The sequence below is a fragment of the Aquarana catesbeiana genome, linkage group LG02 (assembly GCF_042186555.1).
Source record: "Aquarana catesbeiana isolate 2022-GZ linkage group LG02, ASM4218655v1, whole genome shotgun sequence".
Taxonomy (NCBI): domain Eukaryota; kingdom Metazoa; phylum Chordata; class Amphibia; order Anura; family Ranidae; genus Aquarana; species Aquarana catesbeiana.
In genome coordinates this window covers 386,050,473-386,075,297 of record NC_133325.1, presented here as the reverse complement: position 1 = coordinate 386,075,297, position 24,825 = coordinate 386,050,473, and the positions used below count along the sequence as shown (strand labels likewise).

The window sequence follows — 24,825 nt, the reverse complement described above, 5'->3', positions numbered from 1 at the left end:
CCGAAGTTTAATCTGGGCCAATGGTATTTCTATCCACGTTTAAAAAATGGGACAGAAGCCCATGGCCGACAACAGCTCATAGAATGCCAATGCATGGAGTCGAAGGCCTTCTCTATATCAAGACCAACCAGGACCCTAGTGCTGGACATCTCAGATGGCAATTGGAAATGGGTGAAGACCTGACATTGGTTTGTATTAGTTGAATTGCCCAGCATAAAGCCAGTTTAATCTATATTGATTACCAATGGAAGTAGTTTCATCAACTTAGTAGCTGGGACCTTTGTCATAATGTTAATATCATGATTTAACATCAAAGATATTGGCCTATATGAGGCACAATTGAGAAAATCTTTAAAAGGTTTGGGGATCAGAATAATATGAGCCTGATACTCTGGTAACTCCCCAACCTCCTCAAAATTTGGCATACAGGCATTGAGGTTTTGGTGCTATAATTGAGGCATATTCCGCGTACCAGTCACCAAGGAAGTCATCTGGACCAGAGGATTTATTGCCTGGAAAAGAATGAATGGGAGCATAGGCGTGCGCAGCCTATTGCATTAGGGTGTGCACCCGAAAGCTCAAACACACATACATATATATATATATATATATATATATATATATATATATATATATATATAGTCAAAAGTATTGGGACACCTGCCTTTACACGCACATGAACTTTAATGCAGTTTTAGTCCATAGGGTTCAATATTGAGTTGGCTCCGCCCTTTGCAGCTATAAAAGTTTCAACTCTTCTAGGAAGGCTGTCCACAAGGTTTAGGAGTGTGTCTATGGGAATGTTTGACCATTCTTCCAGAAGGGCATTTGTGAGGTCAGGCACTGATGTTGGACGAGAAGGCCTGCCTCGTAGTCTCCACTCTAATTCATCCCAAAGGTGTTCTATAGGGTTGAGGTCAGGACTCTTTGCAGGTCAGTCAAGTTCCTCCACCCCAAACTCGCTCATCTGTGTCTTTATGGACCTTGCTTTGTGCACTGGTCCAATCATTTGATGGGGGGGGGGGTATTATGGTGGGGGGTTGTTTTTCAGGGGTTGGGCTTGGCCCCTTAGTTCCAGTAAAGGGAACTCTTAAGGCGTCAGCATACCAAGACATTTTGGACAATTTCATGCTCTCAACTTTGAGGGAACAGTTTGGGGACGCCCCCTGCCTGTTCCAACATGACTGCTCACCAGTGCACAAAGCAAGGTCCATAAAGACATGGACTTAGCAGGGGTGGTGGGAAATTAACTTCAAGTGCAATAATTCACATTATAACTGTAATTAAAACATATAAAATTAAGTGTAACACTCTAAAAAATAAAAAATCCAAAGTGCTATAATGGTGTGAACCTCCCAACTAAAAAGTTGTTGCACTCGAAGGTAATTTGTATTGCAATTATCTGTAGAGGGGTTTCCACCATCCCTGCTAAGGCAGCACTGATGGGCACTGATAGGCAGCACTGATGGGCACTAATAGGCTGCACTGATTGGCAGCGTTGATGGGCACTAATTGGTAGCACCGATGTGTACTGATAGGTGGCACTGATAGGCAGCACTGTTTGGCACTAATGGGCACTGATTGGCACTGATAGGTGGCACTGATGGGCACTGATATGCATCACTGATGGGCTCTTATTGGTAGCACTTATGGGCACTGATAGGCTCTGATTCGCAGCACTGATTGGCAGCACTGATTGACACTGATTGGCACTGATAGGCAGCACTGATTGGAAGCACTGAAGGGCACTGATAGGCTGCACTGATAGGCAGCACTGATGGGCACTGACTGGCAGCACTGATGGGCACTGGTAGGTGGCACTGATAGGCAGCACTGATGGGCACTAATTGTCAGCACTGATTGGCACTGATAGGCAGCACTGATGGGCACTGATATGCAGCACTGATGGGCACTGATATGCAGCACTGATGGGCACTGATTGGCAGCACTGATGGGCAGCACTTATGGGCACTGATTGGCACTGATAGGCAGCACCGATGAGCACTGATATGCAGCACTGATAGGCAGCATTGGTTGGCACTGATTTACAGCATTGGTTGGCACTGATAGGCAGCATTGGTTGGCACTGATAGGCAGCACTGGTTTGCACTGATAGGCAGCACTGGTTGGCACTGATAGGCAGAATTGGTTGGCACTGATAAGCAGCACTGGCACAGATAGGCAGTACTGGTTGGCACTGATAGGCAGCATTGGTTGGCACTGATAAGCAGCACTGGCACTGATAGGCAGCATTGGTTGGCACTGATAGGCAGCACTGGTTTGCACTGATAGGCAGCACTGGTTTGCAATGGTTGGCACTGATAGGCAGAATTGGTTGGCACTGATAAGCAGCACTGGCACGGATAGGCAGTACTGGTTGGCACTGATAGGCAGCATTGGTTTGCACTGATAGGCAGCATTGGTTGGCACTGATTGGCATCATTGGTTGGCACTGATAGGCAGCATTGGGTGGCACAGATAGGAGAGAGGGGCAGTTTCACATTCAGCAGATCGTGAGAATTGCCAGAGCTGTTCAGTGTATGAAAGTGTCAGATAATGACACTGCATGCAGGGAGAGACACCAGCTGTTAAAAGTCAGCGGTGATGCTGGTGGTGGGCGGGACTGAACAGTTACCAAACACCAGCCAATAGGATGGGTCTGGGCGGGCAGCTACATTTCTCTGGCTCCGCCCCCTCTCTGAAGCAGCCCAATCATTGGCTGGTGTTGGCACTTGATCCCGCCCACCCCCGACATCGCAGCTGAGTTGTGATGACTTACAACTCAGCCGCGATGTCGGGAGTGGGCGGGACCAAGCGCTATAAACACCAGCCAATGTTTGAGCTGCTTCAGAGAGGGGGCGGGGCCACATAAATGTAGCGGCCCGCCCAGACCCCATCCCATTGGCTGGTGTTTGATGGCCGTTCTGTCCCGCCCACCCCCGACATCACCCCGACATTTTGACAGCTGGTGTCTCTCCCTGCATGCAGTGTCATTATCTGACACTTTCATACACTTAACAGCTCTGGCAATTCTCACGATCTGCTGCCTGTGAAACTGTTTCACAGGCAGCGCGGGCCACACACTCTCTTAGATGCAGCATTTTGGGGCAAATCTCTGGACACAGCACGGGGTGATTAGGGTGTGCCCAGGCACACCCGGCACACCCCGTGCGCACGCCTATGAATGGGAGCTTAAATTTCAAGGAGCATCATCATCCAACAACTTGACCTCATCCTCCGTAAGAGAGGGTAAGGAAAGATTAGCCGATTCATCATGGAGATCAGGCAGAGAGCATAACTGGGGTTGGCTGTACCAGGGGCTATAAATTTCTCTAAACGTCTGAAATATGCCCTCCAGGTCAGAGATCAAGATTCTAAAAGCAGGTCTGATTTCAGGTACAATTGTTTGAAAACACCCTAGCCAGAAGACTTCCATTTTTGTCTCCAGATTCAAAAAGCTTGCTAGCTAGAAGTGTAAAATCAGACCGGGTCAGTGAGGTGTATTGTAAAGCCGGGTCTCGCCATGTTTGGGCCCACTGTAAATAAGCATCAGCCGTTGGAGAAGCTGCAAAGGCCGCTGCTCCTTCCAACTCCCCTGCCTCTAACTGCACCGTTAACCCTTAAAACAAAAAATTCTCCTATCCCTTTAAGGCACAAAATATAATTCATTGTTTATGCCATATCAATTGTCCCTTTCTATGCTGTACAATACCTGGTTGATACTGCCTGTTCCGGTCTTCCCCTCTGTAGACGGACAACATTTATCATGGCTGCTGATCTCGGATAGCGTGGTCAGTTCACGTGCCTCTGTCATCCAGCTATTTCCTCAGCATCTCTGCATCTCCTCCACTCCCCCTCCCTCTCTCCGTCAGTTCTCTAGTCTGTGTGAAAGCCGATCTCCCCCCCTCTCATGCATGTGTAATTCTATTCCCTGCAGCTGGTCCAGTGCTTGTAAAATAAAGAAACAGGTATTAATTACTTTGATCCTCTCTGTTTTAGGTCCCTGTTCAGTACACTGCATGTGTTTTCCTAAAATTATAACGCTAAATGCCTTTTCTGCAGAGCCCTGCTGTGCTGTCATGTGAACTCCCTAGCATTCATCAGAGGAAAATCTCAGTCCCTCCCACTGTACTCTTTTACTCAGGAAGGGAAGCAGAGAGAGGTCACATAACAGGACAGCAGGGCTCTGCAAAGAAGATATTTAGCATTATGATTTTAGGGGAAAAAAAAACACACACTGTACTTAACAGGGACTTAAAACAGCGAGGATCAAAGTAATTAATACATGTGACTTTGCAACCACTTTAACCACCTCAATACCAGGCACCTTCACACCCTTCCTGCCCAAGCCAATTTTCAGCTTTCAGTGCTGTCGCTGTTTAAATGACAATTGCGCGGTCATGCTACACTGTACACAAAGAATTTTTTATTATTTTGTTCCCACAAATAGAGCTTTCTTTTGCTGGTATTTGATCACCTCTGCGTTTTTTATTTTTTGCTAAACAAATAAAAAAAGACCTAAAATTTTGAAAACAAAAGTTTTTCTTTTGTTTCTGTTATAAAATTTTGTAAATAAGTTTTCTCCTTCACTGATGGGCACTGATAAGGTGGCACCAATGAGTGGGCACTGATGATGGGCACTGACAGGCGGCACTGGTAGGCGCACTGATGGGTGGCACTGATATGCAGCACTGATGGGCATTAATAGGCAGTACTGATGGGCACCGATAGGCGACACTGATGGGCAATGAAAGGCTGCACTGATAGGTACTCATGGGTGGCACTGATAGGCGGCACTGCTGGGCACTGATGGCATTGCTAGGCATCACTGATGGCACTGGCAGGCATTGGGGATGGGCTCTGATTGGCAGCTGCCCAGGCACTGATTGGCATTTCCCTGGTGGTGTAGGGTGGCATACCTGGTGGTCCAGGGTGGTGCCAATCCCTGGTGGTCCTGACGGCATCCTGGTGGTCCTGGGTGGGCATCCAAGGGGGGGCTGCGCTGATAAACAATCAGCACAGACCCCCCCCTGTCAGCAGAGCAGCTCTCCTCTACTCGCTTCTGTCAGACGCGAGTGAGGAAAAGCCGATCAATGGCTCTTCCTGTTTACATTGTGATCAGCCGTGATTGGACACGGCTGATCACGTGGTAAAGAGCCTCCGTCAGAGGCTCTTCAACAAGATCGTTGTAGCTGTGTGACTGTCTGACACAACGCACCACCGATCGCTGCGATATGAGAGTGGTCGTTCTGGGTGGACGTCATATGACGGCCTCCCAGAACAAGAGCCGCGCCGCCTAGCCGTCATTTGACAGCCAGCTGGCGTGAGGCGGTTAAGGAAGCTAGCCCAATGCAACAGATCAGAAGTAACTATGTGCTGGAGGTTAGAACTGTCTAAACTTTTATCAAGGATATTATTAAAGTCCCCCCCCCCCACACTATTACAATCAGAGATATTCAGAAATGAGCTTTGTCACATAGCATATACAATAAGGACTGATCAAAGGGAGGAGGAATGTAAACATTAACAAAAGCATATAAATTAGCATATATATGCAGAATCAATATGATATATTGCCCACCTGGATCCATAAGGACCCTTTCCACCTTGCACGGTAGGGATTTATTGACCAGCATATAGCAATTCCTCTTGCATTTGCGAAATATGGGGTGTGGAAAGGCCCGAGAAGAGCCAGGGTTTTATTTTCCCAATAAATGCGTCTCTTGATGGAAACAGAACATTGGATCTATGAGTAAGAAACTTGAACATTAAAAGATCTTTTAAATTTGTCATCGAGACCCCAAACATTTCACGAGATTACGTAACCAGTTCCCGCCTGGCCTACAGTACAATGACAGTTCCCACCTGGCTGTCATTGTACTATAGGCCAGACGGGACCGCTCTAGTTCTGGGTGGACCCCGAATGACATCTTTCGCAGGCTGCGGTATGATCTGTCACCTGCTGTGTCCATCTGACACAGCAGATGACAGGTCAGTGTACCGTCCCACTGCCGGTACCATGTGATCGCTTTGACCAATCACAGCAGATGACATGACAATTGTACACAATAGATGGCTTCCATTCATTGTGTACCATTGTGTTTATCTTTGTGATTGGTCACAGTGATCACACGGTACAGACAGGGCCAATCACAGCACATCTGTGCCATGTTATTAGCTGTGGCCAATAACAGCTAATCATACTAGTAAACACTGAATTATTCCATTTCATTCAGTGAAAGTGGTCGTTTATAACAGTGATATTCACTGTTATAAAATAAAATCAATAAATGGTGCTGCACTCCAATGCCCTGTACACACGGAAAAAGTGCGATCGGATTGTGTTGTCGGAAATTCCGATCTTATGTGGGCTTCATCGGACTTTTTCCGTTGGAATTTCCGACACACAAAGTTTGGGAGGCTATAAAATTTTCCGACAACAAAATCCAATCGGTTAAATTCCGATCGTGTGTACACAAATCCAAAGCACAAAGTGCCACGCATGCTCAGAATAAATTAAGAGATGAAAGCTATTGGCTACTGCCCCGTTTATAGTCCTGACGTACGTGTTTATACGTCACCGTGTTCAGAACGATCAGATTTTTCGACAACTTTGTGCGACCGTGTGTATGCAAGACATGTTTGAGCCAACATCTGTCTGAAAAAATCCATGGATTTGGTTGTCGGAATGTCCGATCAATGTCCGATCGTGTGTACAGGGCATAAGTGGTGGCAAACAGGTACTATAAATTGCTGAGCACTACTTACAAGGTGCTAAGTGTTCATAAATAATAAACTTCAAAAGTGGTCAAAATCATAATTGATGAACTCCAGAAAAACCACAGTATATATACAAAATGATAATAAACAATCTAAAGTGCTGAGTGCTCAAAAATACATAGATGATAGACTTCCAATGTACAGTAAAGATGCAAATAATACAAAGGAATAACATCCCGATAGAACATCCGACAGTGTGTTCCAGTTCCTGCCAATATCCAGCAACTTCGCATAGCCACTGAAAAAGTATAGACTAACATTCCACAGGCCACAATCAACAACCTGATCAACTCGAAGGAGATGTGCTGCACTGCATGAGGCAAATGGTGGTCATACCAGATACTGACTGGTTTTCAACACCCCCCCCCGACCCCCACCCCCCCAATACAGTAAAACTGCAAATTTTAGAGTGGTCTTTTATTGTGGCCAGCCTAAGGCACACCTGTGCAATAATCATGCTGTCTAATCAGCATCTTGATATGCCAAACCTGTGAGGTCGATGGAATATCTCGGCAAAGGAGAGGAATATCTCGGCAAAGGAGACGTTCTCACTAACACGGATTTCTACAGATTTGTGAACAATATTTAAGAGAAATAGGCCTTTTGTGTACATATAAAAAGTCGTACATCTTTAAGTTTAGCTCATGATAAATAGGGGCAAACACAAAAGTGTTGCTTTCATAATTTTGCTCAGTGTGTGTATATATATATATATATATATATATATATATATATATATATATACGCACACACACACAGTATCTCACAAAAGTGAGTACACCCCTCACATTTTCGTAAATATTTTATTACCGTGTATGCCGGCGAATAAGACGACCCCCCTAATTTTCCATTCTTTTTCAAGTTTTTGCCTATACTCACCATATAAGACGACCCCCCTTCCGAGGCTTCATATTTCCTTCTTGCGGGAACCATAACGTGCTGGGCCAATCAATCAAAGCAAGCGATGTATTCTATTAATGAATACAAAGCCTGCTCGGATTGGCAGAGGCTGTAACATCACTAGCCCGTGCCTCTCTGACTCTCAAAGCCAATTCGAGCAGGCTACTGTATGTAGCCTGCTCGGATTGGCAGAGGTTGTTACTCTAATCTGAGCAGGCTCTGTATTCATTAATAGAATACATCACTCACCGGGATTGGATCAGTGGTGTATACTGTATGTAGCCAAAGCTTGGTGGGCATCCAGCGAGCGGCATTTTGTACCCGGCGTATAAGACGACCCTCGCTTTTTGGCTGTTTTTTAAGTGTAAAAGTTTGTCTTATACGTCAGAAAATACGGTATATCTTTTCATGTGACAACACTAAAGGAATGACACTTTGCTACAATGTAAAGTAGTGAGTGTACAGCTTTTAAAACAGTATAAATTTGCTGTCCCCTCAAAATAACTTAACGCACAGCCATTAATGTCTAAACTGCTGGCAACAAAAGTGAGTACACCCCTAAGTGAACATGTCCAAATTGGGCCCAAATTGTCAATATTTTGTATGGCCACCATTATTTTCCAGCACTGCCTTAACCCTCTTGGGCATGGCGTTCACCAGTGCTTCACAGGTTGCCACTGGAGTCCTCTTCCACTCCTTCATGAGGACATCACGGAGCTGTTGGATGTTAGAGACCTTGCGCTCTTCCACCTTCCATTTGAGGATGCCCCACAGATGCTCAATAGGGTTTAGGCTTGGAGACATGCTTGGCCAGTCCATCACCTTTACCCTCAGATTCTTTAGCAAGGCAGTGGTCGTCTTGAAGGTGTGTTTGGGGTCGTTATGTTGGAATACTGCCCTGTGGCCCAGTCTCCAAAGGGAGGGGATCATGCTTTGCTTCAGTTTGTCACAGTACATGTTGGCATTCATGGTTCCCTCAAACTGTAGCTCCCCAGTTCCGGCAGTACTCATGCAGCCCCAGACCATGACACTCCCACCACCATGTTTGACTGCAGGCAAGACACACTTGTCTTTGTACTCACCTGGTTGCCACCACACACGCTTGACACCATCTGAACCAAATAAGTTTATCTTGGTCTCATCAGACCACAAGACATGGTTCCAGTAATCCATGTCCTTAGTCTGCTTGTCGTCAGCAAACTGTTTGCTGGCTTTCCTGTGCATCATCTTTAGAAGAGGCTTTCTTCTGGGACAACAGCCATGCAGACCAATTTGATGCAGTGTGCGGTGTATGGTCTGAGCACTGACAGGCTGACCCCCACCCCTTCAATCTCTGCAGCAATGCCGGCAGCACTTATACGTCTATTTCACAAAGACAACCTCTGGATATGACGCTGAGCACATGCACTCAATTTTTGGTAGACCATGGCGAGGCCTGTTCTGAGTGTAACCTGTCCTGTTAAACCGCTGTATGGTCTTGGCCACCATGCTGCAGCTCAGTTTCAGGGTCTTGGAAATCTTCTTATAGCCTAGGCCATCTTTATGTAGAGCAACAATTATTTTTTTCAGATCCTCAGAGAGTTCTTTGCCATGAGGTGCCATTTTGAACTTCCAGTGACCAGTATAAGAGAGTGAAAGTGATAACGCCAAATTTAACACTACTGCTCCCCATTCACACCTGAGACCTTGTAACACTAACGGGTCACATGACACCGGGGAGGGAACATGGCTAATTGGGCCCAATTTGGACATTTTCACTTAGGGGTGTACTTTTGTTGCCAGCGGTTTAGATATTAATGGCTGTGTGTTGAGTTCTTTTGAGGGCAAAGCAAATTTACACTGTTATACAAGCTGTACACTCACTACTTTACATTGTAGCAAAGTGTAATTTCTTCAGTGTTGTCACATGAAAGGATATAATAAAATATTTACAAAAATATGAAATATGAGGGGTGTACTCACATTTGTGAGATACTGTGTGTGTATATATATATATATATATATATATATATATATATATATATATATATATAAAAATACATATATACACACACAGTGGGGACGGAAAGTATACAGACCCCCTTAAATGTTTCACTCTTTGTTATATTGCAGCCATTTGCTAAAATCATTTAAGTTCATTTTTTTCCTCATTAATGTAAACATAGCACCCCATATTGACAGAAAAACACAGAATTGTTGATATTTTTGCAGATTTATTAAAAAAGAAAAACTGAAATATTACATGGTCCTAAGTATTCAGACCCTTTGCTCAGTATTTAGTAGAAGCACCCTTTTGATATAATACAGCCATGAGTCTTTTTGGGAAAGATGCAACAAGTTTTTCACACCTGGATTTGGGGATCCTCTGCCATTCCTCCTTGCAGATCCTCTCCAGTTCTGTCAGGTTGGATGGTAAACGTTGGTGGACAGCCATTTTTAGGTCTCTCCAGAGATGCTCTTTTAAGTCAGGGCTCTGGCTGGGCCATTCAAGAACAGTCACTGAGTTGTTGTGAAGCCACTCCTGCGTTATTTTAGCTGTGTGCTTAGGGTCATTGTCTTGTTGGAAGGTAAACCTTCAGCCCAGTCTGAGGTCCTGAGCACCCTTGTCCAGGATATCCCTGTACTTGGCCGCATTCATCTTTCCCTCAATTGCAACAAGTTGTTCTGTCCCTGCAGCTGAAAAACACTCCCACAGCATGATGCTGCCACCACCATGCTTCACTGTTGGGAATGTATTGGACATATGATGAGCAGTGCCTGGTTTTCTCCACACATACCGCTTAGAATTAAGGCCAAAAAGTTCTATCTTGGTCTCATCAGACCAGAGAATCTTATTTTTCACCATCTTAGAGTCCTTCAGGTGTTTTTTTTAGCAAACTCCATGCGGGCTTTCATGTGTCTTGCACTGAGGAAAGGCTTCCGTTGGGCCACTCTGACATAAAGCCCCAACTGCTGGAGGGCTGCCGTGATGGTTGACTTTTCACAACTTTCTCCCATCTCCCAACTGCCTCTCTGGAGCTCAGCCACAGTGATCTTTGGGTTCTTCTTTACCTCTCTCACCAAGGCTCTTCTCCCCCAATTTGGGGGAGTTTGGCCAGACGGCCAGCTCTAGGAAGGTTCTGGTCATCCCAAACGTCTTCCATTTAAGGATTATGAAGGCCACTGTGCTCTTAGGAACTTTAAGTGCAGCGCCAATTTTTTTGTAACCTTGGCCAGATCTGTGCCTTGCCACAATTCTGTCTCTGAGCTCTTCAGGCAGTTCCTTTGACCTCATTATTCTCATTTGCTCTGACATGCACTGTGAGCTGTAAGGTCTTATATAGACAGGTGTGTGGCTTTCTTAATCAAGTCCAATCAGTATAATCAAACACAGCTGGACTCAAATGAAGTTGTAGAATCATCTCAAGGATGATCAGAAGAAATGGACAGCACCTGAGTTAACTATATGAGTGTCACAGAAAAGGGTCTGAATACTTAGGACCATGTGATATTTCAGTTTTTCTTTTTTAATAAATCTGCAAAAATGTCAACAATTCTGTGTTTTTCTGTCAATATGGGGTGCTGTGTGTACATTAATGAGGAAACAAAATAGACTTAATTGATTTTAGCAAATGGCTGCAATATAACAAAGAGTGAAAAATTTAAGGGGGTCTTAATATTTTCCGTTCCCACTGTATATATACACACACACCGTATCAAAAATTGAAAACATTTATTATAATTAATACATTTTTTAAAAATATACTGTCACCAGTCAGTATCTCTGATCACCACCAAACCAGTTATATTATGACACTGTACTACACTGGTGACAAAATGTAAAAAAAATAAAAACATTTTCAAAAAATTTGGACAAAAAAAAAATACAATTTAAAAAAACTAGCCATGACGCTTACTAAATCCCTTAAACTGTCTACTGTCCAAAAAGGGATCATTTGGGGGATATTTGTACTGTCCTGGCATTTTTGGGCCTCAAGAAATGAAGGCTGTCAATACATTAGGACTGATCGATTTACACATATACAGTATATACATACCATAGTTTGTGGACTCTATAACTTTCCTACAGACTAAATAATAAACACTGATTTGGGTTATTTTCGCAAGGAAATGTAGCAGTATACATTTTGGCCTAAACATTTATGAAGAACAATTATTTACTAAAATTTTATAACACAAACAAAAAAAAAGGTTTTATTTCTTAAAATTGGCAGTCTTTTTTTGTTTGTTTAGCAAAAAAAAAACAAAAAAACCCAGCGGTGATTTAATACCACCAAAAGAAAGCTCTATTTGTGTGAAAAATATGACAACATTTTCATATGGGTACAGTGTTGCATGGCCATGCAATGCGATAAAAGCTGAAAATTGACCTGGGCATGAAGGTGGTCAAAGTGCCCAGTATTGAAGTGGTTAAGGTCCACAGACAAATGGAAAAAAAAAAAGTCCTACAAACTGCACATCACTGCAAGACCCAGTACGTGGGTGTACCACAGACTCAACCCAGGCTCCAGCCAGGCCATGCCCCCAACGTGTTTCGCTCTGCCCCAGAGCTTTTCCCAATGACTAAGTTCTGGGGTGTGGCCTGCCTGGAGCCCAGGCTGAGACTGTCATACACCCATGTACAGGCCTTGCAGTGATCTGCAGCTCATAGGACTTTTTTCTTCTCATTTGACTTTTGGAGCTGGAGCAAGCTCCGTCCTTGCCTGCACTCTAAGCAGTTTGCTATAGAAGAGGACCTGGTCTAAAGACAGTTAAAGAAGTGAGGAATGAATCCACCAATAAAAGATGTAGGTAGCCACCGCTAGTGGTGCCCAATACCCAGCAGTAGAGGGAGGAGAGCCATTGTGGGAGAGCCCCGCAGGGAACAACATGTACAGGATAACCCAAAGCATTGCAAATATGAGAAACCTAGTTAAAAGAACAACAAAAACTAAAAAAAAAAATCCCTACTGACATAACATTAACCAGTCAGTTTTATAGCCCGAAACTGTAGAAACTTGGTCTACAACTAAAACAAAATAGTTCAGTTTAACAAGATACAATGGAGGAGTATAATTTGCACTGAATCGTCCAAACTCCATCGTAGAGTAGACCTGAGAGGATTTCCTGAAAAAGTGCGACTAGATATCCAAGTGGAAAAGATTGAAGCTCATGGGAGAGGACAAAGTAAAAGTAGGAGAGGGACACCAGAGAGCTCCAGGAGCTGCAGGGTTGTCACAGGATATCGTTTGCAGCGGCAGAAGCAATACTGTGGTGGCCCTGGGGCTGCCACATAAATGGTAGGAGGATTCAGGGGTACCAGTTCAAACATAAAAAACAGTAGGGCTGCCAGGCGCTCACCAAAGAAGCTGGAGCCAAGTGTCCACTTCATCCACAGAGAAGAAGAACTTAACTGATAATGCTATATGCCCTCCTCCTGCATCTGCTGACGAACATCCAGGAAAAGTCTTACGTTTCCTCTGTAATTCAGCAGAGAAGTCCGGGAACATGTGCACTATGGTGTTTTCATAGGACAATGTGGGATGCTTCCTGGCCTCACGGAGGATTCCATCCCGATCCCGGTAATTCAGGAAGTGGACCAGGAAGGGTTCCGGGGGTGTTCTGGGCACCCTGCTGACTGCTGGGACTCAGTGGGCTCTCTCTGCCACATATGTGGGAGAAAGACCCATGACTCCAACAGTTCTTTAAGGAAGGACTCCACAAATTCCATCGGGTTGTCCCCTTCAGCCCCTTTTGGCAGGCCCAGAACACAGCCATTATTCCGGCGGAGTTTGTTCTCTGCATAATCCAATTGAGTAAAAGAGTTTGTACCTTATACTGCAGAGAATGGAGGAGATCAGAGTGCTGAGCAGTTGTACCCTCAGTAGCGGATATGCTGGACCATCTTAGATAAGTGCCTCCAAATCTTATCATTCCTTCTCAAATTGCATTCCTCAGTCTGCTTATCAATACATACCAATAAGGATGTCTTGCTGTGCTCAATAACTGCTAGAATAAGTGGTGTAATCGGGGGGGAGCCGGGTCTGGGGAAGGAGTAGTTGGGGCTGAAGTGCCTGCCACCTCCATCTTAGCCAGCAGAGCATGCAGCCATTCAGCCAAGATGGCGTCAGCAGGTGAGACAGGAGCAGCAGCAAGCTTATTCCCCTGTGGCTGTGTGAAGGAGCGTTGTTTAGAAGGCATTACCTCAGGATAACGGAGTGCAGCAGCAACCTTCCCTGAGGGTCTGGAGCAGGTTCCGGCTTACCGTAAACAGAAATGAGAAGATGATAAGGAAGAATCCCCGGAGCTCCATTGTCTAGCATCTGCTCCGCTCTACATCCCGCCGCCATGCCTCTTGTTGTGAACTTTAAGGATGAATTACTCCACAGTGACTACAGTGACAGCAGCCATTAAGGACCTGTTTTAAAGCTCATTAACTTAAAGAGGAACTGCAGTCTGCTCACATAATTTGTAATAAAAACATCTTTGCCATTCTGAAGCTTCCCTCAAACCACTTTGCATATTTTTTTTTATGTACTGTGATTCTGTACTTGCCAAATATGCTGCAGAACTCTCCCTCCACTAAGTCTGGCTGCAACCATTTTAACTGTGGGCAGCTGAAGCTGCTGCCTGTTCACTTCCTGGATTTACACAGACACATCTCCAGCTTTGCAGCTCTCATTGGCCCTCTTATGACTCACCCCCCCCCTTCCTGGCAAAATCTTACGAGAGTGAGAGAAAGAGCTGTGCATGATGTCATAGGCTTAGGCTTTTTACCAGAAAGTGGGCTGTATAAGATATTTACTGGCAGAAAAAAAAGTTTTACTATCCAAAGTTAAAACAACAAGGGCAGAGGATTTAATAGATAGAAAGATGAAAAAAATGACTGAAGTTCCACTTTAACCACTTCAGCCCCGGAAGATTTTAACCCCTTCCTGACCAGAGCACTTTTTGTGATTCGGCACTGCGTCGCTTTAACTGACAATTGCGCGGTCGTGTGGCATTGCACCCAAACAAAATTGATGTTCTTTTTTCCCCACAAATAGAGCTTTCTTTTGGTGGTATTTGATCACCTCTGCGGTTTTTATTTTTTGCGCTATAAACACAAAAAGAGCGCCAATTTTGAAAAAAAACGTTTACTTTTTGCTATAGAAAAAATATCCCCCAAAAATATATAAAAAAAAATTTTTTTTCCTCAGTTTAGGCCGATATGTATTCTTCTACATATTTTTGGTAAAAAAACCCGCAATAAGCAAATATTGATTGGTTTGCACAAAAGTTACAGCGTCTACAAAATAGGGGATAGTTTTATGGCATTTTTATTATTCTTTTTTTTTTTTTAGTAGTAATGGCAGCGATCTGCGATTTTTATTGCGACTGCAACATTATGGTTGACACGTCGGACAATTTTGACACATTTTTGGGACCATTGGCATTTATACAGCGATCAGTGCTATAAAAATGCATTGATTACTGTAAAAATGTCACTGGCAGGGGAAGGGGTTAACACTAGGGGGTGATCAAGGGGTTATTTGTGTTCCCTAGTGTGTGTTCTAAATGAAGGTCTGAGGGGACTGTGTAGGGGATGATGACAGATGGCTGTTCACACTCTGTATGAACAGACAATCTGTCTCTTCCCCCCTCAGAGAACCGGAACCTGTGTGTTTACACACACAGATCCCGGTTCTCGGTGTGCCACGAGCGATTCCGGGAGCCCGGCGGTGATCGTGTCCGCCGGGCACTCACATCGCGTCCGTGGGCGAGCAGGGGGCGCACGCTCCTAGTGGCCACAGGGCAAAAAGACGTTACAGAACGTCGTTTCGCCCAGCCATGCCACTCTGCCGCAGTACAACTGGAGCGGCTGGTTGGCAAGTGGTTAAGTATAGGTAAATACTTGAATGTCCATAGCCTGGCCACAGTTACTTTGATAGGACGAAAAAGTTTATTTAGGAGGTGATGCTCATGCCAGTGGAAACCAGTAGGGCATGTTAAATGGTTGCTTTGCTCTAGGCCCACTTCTACAAAAATGGGATCTAGGGACTGTTCTGTACATCACAATTAGTGTGCTAATCCCCCCTTTTTATTTTTAAGGGGAGTTTCTGGTTGGGTTTTGTTTTTTTGTATCGCCCTAGGGACAGGATTGTTCTCAGATGCTGGGACCTGTGGGGTTTTGAATAAGCCTCACATCCGCTTACCTCATTTTTTTGGTTGACTGTTACGGGATATAAGTGCCTGGCAAGTTGGGGCTGAGTGCAGGGTGGGGGGAGGGGGGTGGATATATTCTGTGCTGGAGTTTTTGTTTTTCATGGGCAAGATTTTTATACCGAGACTCAAGTTCTTCGGGGTTTATGGGGAAAGTGTATTTCATCTTTTGGCTATGTTACAGAATGTCTCCCTTGTTTTCGGTGGGCTCCTGGTTCGAGGGAGGCCCTGGGGCCCTGGTATCCTCCCCTGCATTCATGGGGGGGGATAGGTGCCCTGCTCTCGGGCTGTGCTGGAATCATTAGAAATGGAAGTCAATCTTATGCCCTGTACACACGGTCGGATTTTCAGACGGAAAAAGTGCGATTGGATTGTGTTGTCTGAAATTCCGATCGTGTGTGGGCTCCATCTGACTTTTTCCGTCGGAATTTCCGACACACAAAGTTTGAGAGCAGGCTATAAAATTTTCCAACAACAAAATCCGATCGGTTAAATTCCGATCGTGTGTACACAAATCCGATGCACAAAGTGCCACACATGCTCAGAATAAATTAAGAGACGAAAGCTATTGGCTACTGCCCCGTTTATAGTCCCGACGTACGTGTTTTACGCCACCGCGTTCAGAACGATCGGATTTTTCGACAACTTTGTGCGACCTCGTGTATGCAAGACAAGTTTGAGCCAACATCCGTCGGAAAAAATTCATTTTTTTTGTAGTCGGAATGTCCGATCAATGTCCGATCATGTGTACAGGGCATTAGAGTGGTGTCCTGGAATGTCAGAGGCCTCAATTCCAAATGTAAATGCTCTCTAGTCTTTAACTATATCAAGAAATATAAGCCACATTTGATTCTGCTGCAGGAGACTGAGACAGGGTGCCAGGGTTCTCTCTCAGGAGGATCCATATTGCTGGGGCTTACCATGCTAGTTTCTCCTCTTATGCCAGATGGGTTTCTACCTTGGTTACCAAAGCAATGCCCATAGCTATACAGGCGATTAAATCGGATATTAAGGGAAGATATGTTATTCTGGTCGTCAAAATAATGAATAAGTGTTAATTTATATGTTCCTCATCCCTTCACGCTTTCTCATCTAGATGATATGTTACAAACTACATAAGAGATAGCGGAAGGCAGGATTTTCATTTTGGGGGTTTTTAATGCAGTGGAGGATCCGGCTTTGGGTAGGCTGGGAGCATCTCCTGGGACTCCAGCCCCCTTGGCGGGATGGCTGTCTACCTATGGCTTCCGGATGTATGGCGGTTTCATCATCTGGACACCAAGGAATATTCTTGCTTCTCTGAAACTCATAAATCAATGTCCAGAATAGACACTGTCCTTGCTGAAGGGGATGGATTGGAGTTAGTGAGCAAGGTGGCATATTTGCCATTATACTAGATCTTAGGTTGGGCCTAAACCTGGGATCCGACGCTGGCGCATGGAAGCTAGTTGGTTACAGGAGGAATATTTGAAAATTAAATGAACTCAAGCTATTGGTACCGTTTGGGTTGAGAATGAGAAGATGGGCTCCCCCCCTCCTTCAGTGGGAGGCCTTCAAAGCCACACTAAGAGGGGTTTTTCATGATAGAAGTGAGTGGGTTTAAGAAGCAGCTTACCTCTGAGGTGAAAGAGAAGGAAGCAGCGGTATCACTGGCGGAGGCAGAATATGTTAGGACCCCGACTGGGGAGGGATTGCTGGACTTGCAGGGGAAAACTAGGAAATATCGTGTCCTCCTGACTGATCAGACTACTAAACACAGACTTGCTCAAAGGCAGCGCATATTTGAGTTTGGGGACAAGAACAGTAGACTGCTGGCGTACATGACCCGACTGGAATATGTCCCTATATATATAAAAAGTGTGACAAGAACGTGACAGAAGTATGCGACTCAGGAGATTTTTTACACGTCTTTGCTCAATTTTACAGGGAACTGTATGTCTCGTGCACCTCTGAGGGGGGGAGCATTGGAGACCTACTTATCAAATATTGATCTGCCAGTACTGAGTACCGAAGACAGCACCATTCTGGAAAAAGATATTACTGTGGAGGAGGTGGCAGTGGCAATCCCCTGTTTTGCTCCCTGAAAATCTCTTGGTCTGGATGGTCTCCCCTCGGAGTGGTATGACACTTTTAGGAATAGTTTGGCACCCCGTTTGTTGAGAGTGTTTGAAGCGGCCAGGTCGGATGGTAGACTGCCACTTTCCATGAGAGAGGCTCTGGTGGTTCCAATCCCAAAAGGGGGGAAGGATCCTAGACTGTGTGACTCCTACTGCCCGATCTCGCTGATGAATGTGGACACAAAGATACTGGCCAAAATTATAGCAGGGAGGTTACAGACATTGATACTAAAGCTTGTGAATGCGGATCAGATGGGATTTATCCCAGGTAGGTATGCTGAAATGAATATTAGGAGACCATTTCTGAATCTTCAGGCTAAACACGACAACTCTGGGACACGGGTGGTGGCGTCCTTAGACACAAAGAAGGCTTTTGACTCAGTGGAGTGGCCTTACCTGTTTCGGCTTCTGGAGTCCTATGGGTTTGGCCCTGTATTCATCTCCTGGGAGAAACCTCTATAAACCTAACCATTAGCAAGATTACGGGTTAATGGTATTATCTCGGAACCTTTCTGTATTTTTTGGGGGACTAGACAGGGGTGCCCATTGTCTTCACACCTGTTTGCGCCGGCCATAGAACCTCTAGCGACTAAGTTGAGGTCTAGTGAAACTTTCTCTGGCCTCTGGTTGGGGCAGCTGGAGGAACGTGTGTCCTTTTATGCAAATGACATGTTGCTGTATTTGCAGGATCCGGGTCCCTCACTCTCAGCGGCCTGTGGGTTGATTCAGGAATTTTGGGGACTTCTCTGGCTTCAGGATTAACTGGGCCAAGTCGTCTCTAATTCCCATTGATGAACATGCGGTGGCCCCTACTGATTGCCCCATTCCGCTGTTGGGATCTTTTAAATATCTAGGGATTCAGATACAACTCCCCATCTCTAGGTTTTTGGAGCTGAATTTGACACAGGGTATAGGAGCTCTTCGGGAGAAGGTACAAAATTGGCAGAAGCTACCACTTACAATGATGGGTAAAATACATTTATTTAAAATTATTTTTCTCCCTAAGTTTTTGTACATCCTCTTGAACTCACCTGTCTATTTGTCGAAGCAGACCTTTAGGAACATAGACTCTGTGGTGGTGGGATTTTTATGGGGATCTCCAGCCCCCAGGGTGCCCATGGCCGTATTGAAATTGCTCGTTACGATGGAAGGACTGGCCCTTCCAGATTTGCGAGCCTACTTCTTTGCAGCACAGCCGTCCTTCCTCCATTAGGGATTTGTTCCTCAGATCCCTAATGCTACTATGTTGCTGGAATCTGTGGTGGCTACTTCACAGGAGACTCTGCTGAATATGGTATTTAGGAAGGGGGTGGGAGAGTGTGGGCTAAATACTGCGGTGGCGCAGTTCGGTATTGGGGAAATACAGGTACAGAATACCTCTTTGGAAAGGGTCCTGGGGGATCCTGACCCAGTCAAAAGAATTTCCAGATACTATAGGGAAGTGGGCCCAGGGGACTCCGGGTTGATAGCGAGGGCCAGATCTCGTTGGGAAATGTTTATACCGGAATTGTCAGAGGAGATGTGGCAGGAGGCATTGGATACTTATCTGGGCTCTGTCATCTCTTCAACGGATAGGATGATACAGCTACGATACCTACATCAGATATATTATACACCGGTCAGACTATTCCGTTGGAACAGGAGAGATTCCGCTACTTGCCATAAATGTTTGGGGGCGGATGGAATGTGCCAAGGTGGGACCATTGTGGTCTATGGTGACTATTCGGGGAAGCGGTTCTGTGGACCGGATTATTATGCACTATGCAATTATGCAATGTTTTTTTTTGTTGCATCTGATGTTTCAAAATACCTGATACTCTGTATGTGTATATTGTCTCTGCTGAATAAAAATGATTTAAAAAAAAAAAATTACGACAAATACCTCAGTTACGGAATAGGCTCAGTACTTACATGCAGATTGATAACTGTTTTTTGTTTTCCTTTTACTTATTAAATTGTATCGAATCCCAAAAAATACATTTAACATACTGCAGTTTACCAGTTCATACATCTGGTACACATATTCAATTATTGCTGTATTAACACAACAATTTTAGTGCAGCGATCTCTCCCACTGTGCCATTGTGTTCTGACAGGGGGACTCCTTCCCCCGCCAGAACAAACTAATCAGTGCCCCAGCCATTGGCTGTGAGTGATGATCAGGTGCTGGTTTTCCAGCATGTCCTTTTTACAGCGAAATGGGGTCTTCTTTTCTAGCTCCTTAAACAAAACTGAGTCGTTCTTCTTCTGATGGGCTGGTGGACGACATCATGATCTCCGCTTCAGTCAATCAGAAGCTTTGTATTCATTCAGAAAATACAAAGCTGCCTGTGAATGGCTGACTTGATTTTGTTCTGGGAGCAGGATGGGAAGTCACCAGGGCTGTATACAGTGCAGCCACTGTAACTGTTACTGAAGGAAATAGTTAATTTGGACCAGCTTGATACAAACTATTTAAAGTTCACTAAAACATGGAGCCAGGTTTTATACAAAGATTCAGCAGGAACAGAACAATAAGTAATCAGATCAGTCAAGGGCAATACATTTCACTTGCAATGCCAGCTCACTTACTAAGTACCATGCTACCTGTGCATGGGCCTCTACAGACCTACATTGTAAATAAAGCCTATGGCTTTTGAATAAATGCTAAGGACATTATTCCGATTAGTTAATAGAGGCCTAGGGCCTTTGCAATTTAATTGCATTGTAGGTAAGATGACTAAGGATTTCCCTATGTAATTTATCTTCTCTTTGGTGTTTCTTTAGCTGTCTGTATGCTTGAGACCATCAAACACTTAATTAAAATCAGAGTCATAAAGAGACGAGGAAAGAATGAATTAAAGTCATATCGCTTACCAATAGCTCTGGAGACAGACAGGCTTCCATTAACTCTCCATGCCCCAAACCAGACCACACAACCTCCCAAGGCCTCTATGCGATGTTTTTCATCCTTTGGACACACAAACACAGGGTTATTAACTATCAAAATCCTTGCATAACATGTAAGAAGAATAACTATAGACCTTATAGGTCTACAATTATAGGCCAGTTTATTTTAGTATTTAGGATTTCTTTTAAGACTGAACTAGAGCCTACTTTACCGACTAACAAATTTATGAACCCTAAAGGAATGTAACCTTCTGGCAATATTTGACAGTAATAAAGAATACAGCTGTTGCATATTTGTATGGGCCCAAGCCGTACTGGATTTTGAATTGATGATTTTGTTCACTGCCCAGGAGTAGGCTGACATTGTAAAAATGCAAGTCCTCCCAGAAATGACCCCACCTATACGCCTAGCCCGAGCCGGTCTTCCAGACTCAGTGATTTTTCCATTGGATGATGTTAAATTTTTAACGTTTTTTTTTCCTGAAAACCCCTAAATAAAGAATGAAGAAAAAAAAGATCCAAGTCATCTATTTGCCTTGGCCCTTGAGCCATTGACCCATTGCCCATTGACAGCCACTATATGCCTAGAACCATCTACAGTAGAATTTAAAAGAGGGAAAGAGAAAAAAGCTCTATACACAGATAATGTGGTGTCGTTTTTGGGTGATACATGTGCTTCCCTTGAGAGCCTAATAAGCCTAGTAGGGAGATTTGGGAACTTTTCAGGCTTTACAATTATTTGTAACACATCCACTCTTACCTCTTGATCCAATATCTAGGTAAATCCCAAGCTCTGCCACCCAAATGAAACTAGTGGATTCCTTTAATAGAGAAGGGAAGTATGGACTGGCGACAGTGTCAGAAAAATGGCTCTAACATCCCTGAGAGTATGATAGTGGATTCCTTTGTTTACCTGTGTATAACTATACACCTGTGTATATCTATGTATGTCTCCCTTAATAACCTTCCCTTGATCACCAAATTTAAAAGCAAAAATCTGCAAATTGGTGTAAACTACTGCTGACAGTTGTGGGATGTGTCAATCTTCTCAAAATTATTTGGGCCCCTCAATTTTTAAATGAACGACATAATGCTGCCCTTTGGATTCCGTTATAAATGTTTTAAAAATAAATTTCCACTATTTGACACTATTGGAAAAAACTAAGCCTCATTGTAAACACTGCAAAATCACGAAGATTTACTTTTTAGCAGTTACAACAACTACACAGCTTGTCCGAGTGACCGTTTTTCCTAATGTCCACTTGATAGTTTTAAAGCTGGCAGATTTAGGGCCCAGAGTTAAAGTGGTTCTAAAGACAGAAGGTTTTTTTTATAGTAAAGCATTCTATGCATTAAGATAAAAAATAAGATAACTTCTGTGTGCAGCAGCCCCCCTCAGCCCCTCTAATACTTACCTAAGCCCCATCTCGATCCAGCGATGTGTACGAGTGCCTCGACCCCCCGGGACTCTCCCTTCTGATTGGCTGAAAAACAGCAGCAGCACCATTGGCTCCCACTGTTGTCAAAGTCAGTTAACCAATGAAAAGAGAGAGCAGACATGGGGCCGAACCGTGGCTCCATATCTGAATGGACACACAGAGCTGCGGCTCGGCTGCCCCCATAGCAAGCTGCTTGCTGTGGGGGCACTCGACAGGAGGGAGAGGCCAGGAGCACCGGTAAGTTACCCGAGAAGAGGAGGATCAGGGCCACTCTGTGCAAAATCACTGCACAAAGCAGGTATGCATAACATGTTTGTTATTTTTAAAGAAAAAAAACGAGACTTTAGTATTACTTAAAAAAAAACAAAAACACCTATGTTACCTGGGGTTTAGTAATTAACCATGTTTATTCATAATTTTAATTATTCTGAGGTTTTCAAACTGGAAGGTTTTGATGCTTGGTCTTATTTATATTGCACAACTGAATAATAGACAAGTCCTTAAAGATTTTCAGTCATTAAAAAGGCAGTTTAGATTTTCTAATAGATTTTTATCAATTTCTGCAAATGCGGCATGCAATCTCAGAGCAGTCTAGGTCTAGTGTATAGTCTGTGACGGTTCCCTCACCGATTGCTTGACTTGCCTATCTCGGATGATGAATAGAGATTTGCCCTTGTGTGCTAGATGCACATTAGACACAGGTACGATGATCCACATACTCTTGAAATGCCCCAAGCTTTTTCAATATTGGACATTAATCTTAGACACCATCACCACCATTTCTTCAATGAATCTACAACCTGATCCGAAGTTATGTGTGTTGGGATGGTTGGATGAGGAGCAACACACTCCATGTGTTCATTTTGCGGTTACCCACTTATTATTAAAAATGCAAATGCTTATCATGCACAAAAATATTTTCACCTGGTGATCCAGCCAACATGCTTCCTGTCCTGGCTTACTGTACTCTATGGAGAAGCAGCATGGTTACCTCCCCCCTCAATAACATAGGGGGCATATGTTCACCAAGGTGAAATAAGCAGGGCTGATAACACTGGAGAGAGCTCAGAGTTAGAAGCTCACTGGATTTCTGGCAAGATCAACAGGTACCTTTTTTGTTTTGCCATTATGAAACAGGTATAACAAGACACTTTCAATATTTAAAAGATCAAAAGGGAGAAATTAAGAGGGGTTTACTGTTGTGGGTTACATACACTTTAAAGCTAGATTTTTCAACAATCTGAATACTTAGTCTTTAGGTAATTATTACTCCTAAGCACGCATATCAGGGTCAAATTAAAGAAATCCATAATTATTTTTTTTTTTTTATGTGTCCTGTGTTAGACCCACTCAGAAGCTAGGAGACATTGTATAAGGTCATGCTTTTGAAAGGGCAGAAACTAAAATTCAGATGGCCTCCAACCACTCTAAAGGAAGGTGTTCTGTAGTCATATAGAATGACAGCACTGCTCTTCCACAGATACAGTACAGTGAGTAAGCATAGTCATTCTAGGACAGAAAGTGTATTACTGGCAGGATCTTCTTTGCTGAAACATTTTAAAGTGCTACAGGTAAAGTTTTAGACTGGTGACTGGACCATAAACCTGTGATAAATTTCATCACTCCAGTAAGTTATAAACAGTATATTTAATCTGAAGGAAGTGTCATGTTTGTCGGTAAATGCTTTGCTAGCAAATTATAGAAAGATTTACATCAGGGGTTTATCAGATACTTCCCCAAGCACAGGACTAGCAAACACGTGGAAGCACCTGACCCTAGTGATGAAAGGCATTTTATTTCACACATTTGATTTGTTCATGTAGTGAATATGATATGAGAAACTGAACTGTGAGGACATTACCTCTCTGTCTGGTTTATGTGGCTTCATAAGTTCCACTGCTTGTCCCCTCCGTACCAACATTACTTGGGAGTCTCCCAGCCAAGCCACGTGCAGCATGTTGCCACGAATAAAGGTCACCACACCTGTTGTACCACAACGGAGATTCTAGATAAGAAAAATATATACAAATGGCAATTATTAGGCAGTTACACTACAGACTCTGAAGAAGAGGCAAGGACATGAGTAATTACTTCAATATATCTCTAGTGTGTAAGGGAAATAAATATTACAAAAGAATATTTTTAAAAAATGTTATATATGAAAATGTCCACTTTGGTGAAAACTTATTTTTTTCAACAAAAGATTTTTAAATGTGAGATACCTGTAGATTAAAAATGCAGTGAAGCATGTTTCTTAAAGAGGATCTACAGTCTAAAAGTAAATGAGAACAGTTCTATGACAACATAGCTAAATGCATGACATTGCTTAGAAAACGCTCACAAAGTGAAAACAAATATCCAGCATTTCCTGGTAGCCCAGTGACTTCCAGATGTATGCAACAGAATTGCAGCCATGCTATCTATAATCAGTCCAGCTCATCCATGACTATTAAAGTGTATGTACAGGCAAAACATGTTTTATACTTTTAGATGGAGTAGTGAAGGATTAGAACCTCTGG

The 24,825-nt window shown here is 43.7% G+C and overlaps 1 protein-coding gene across 1 annotated transcript in view; it reads right to left on the bottom strand.

Annotated features, from left to right (window-relative positions):
* The window catches only part of PPM1E (protein phosphatase, Mg2+/Mn2+ dependent 1E), a 530,484-nt gene that overhangs the window by 52,526 nt on the left and 453,133 nt on the right, over positions 1 to 24,825 (bottom strand). The window contains exons 5-6 of the mRNA XM_073615165.1: positions 24,168 to 24,311; positions 20,835 to 20,928 (exon numbers count right to left, since the gene is read on the bottom strand). Of these exons, the coding sequence (XP_073471266.1) occupies positions 20,835 to 20,928; positions 24,168 to 24,311 (238 nt within the window). The remainder of the gene's footprint in view (positions 1 to 20,834; positions 20,929 to 24,167; positions 24,312 to 24,825) is intronic.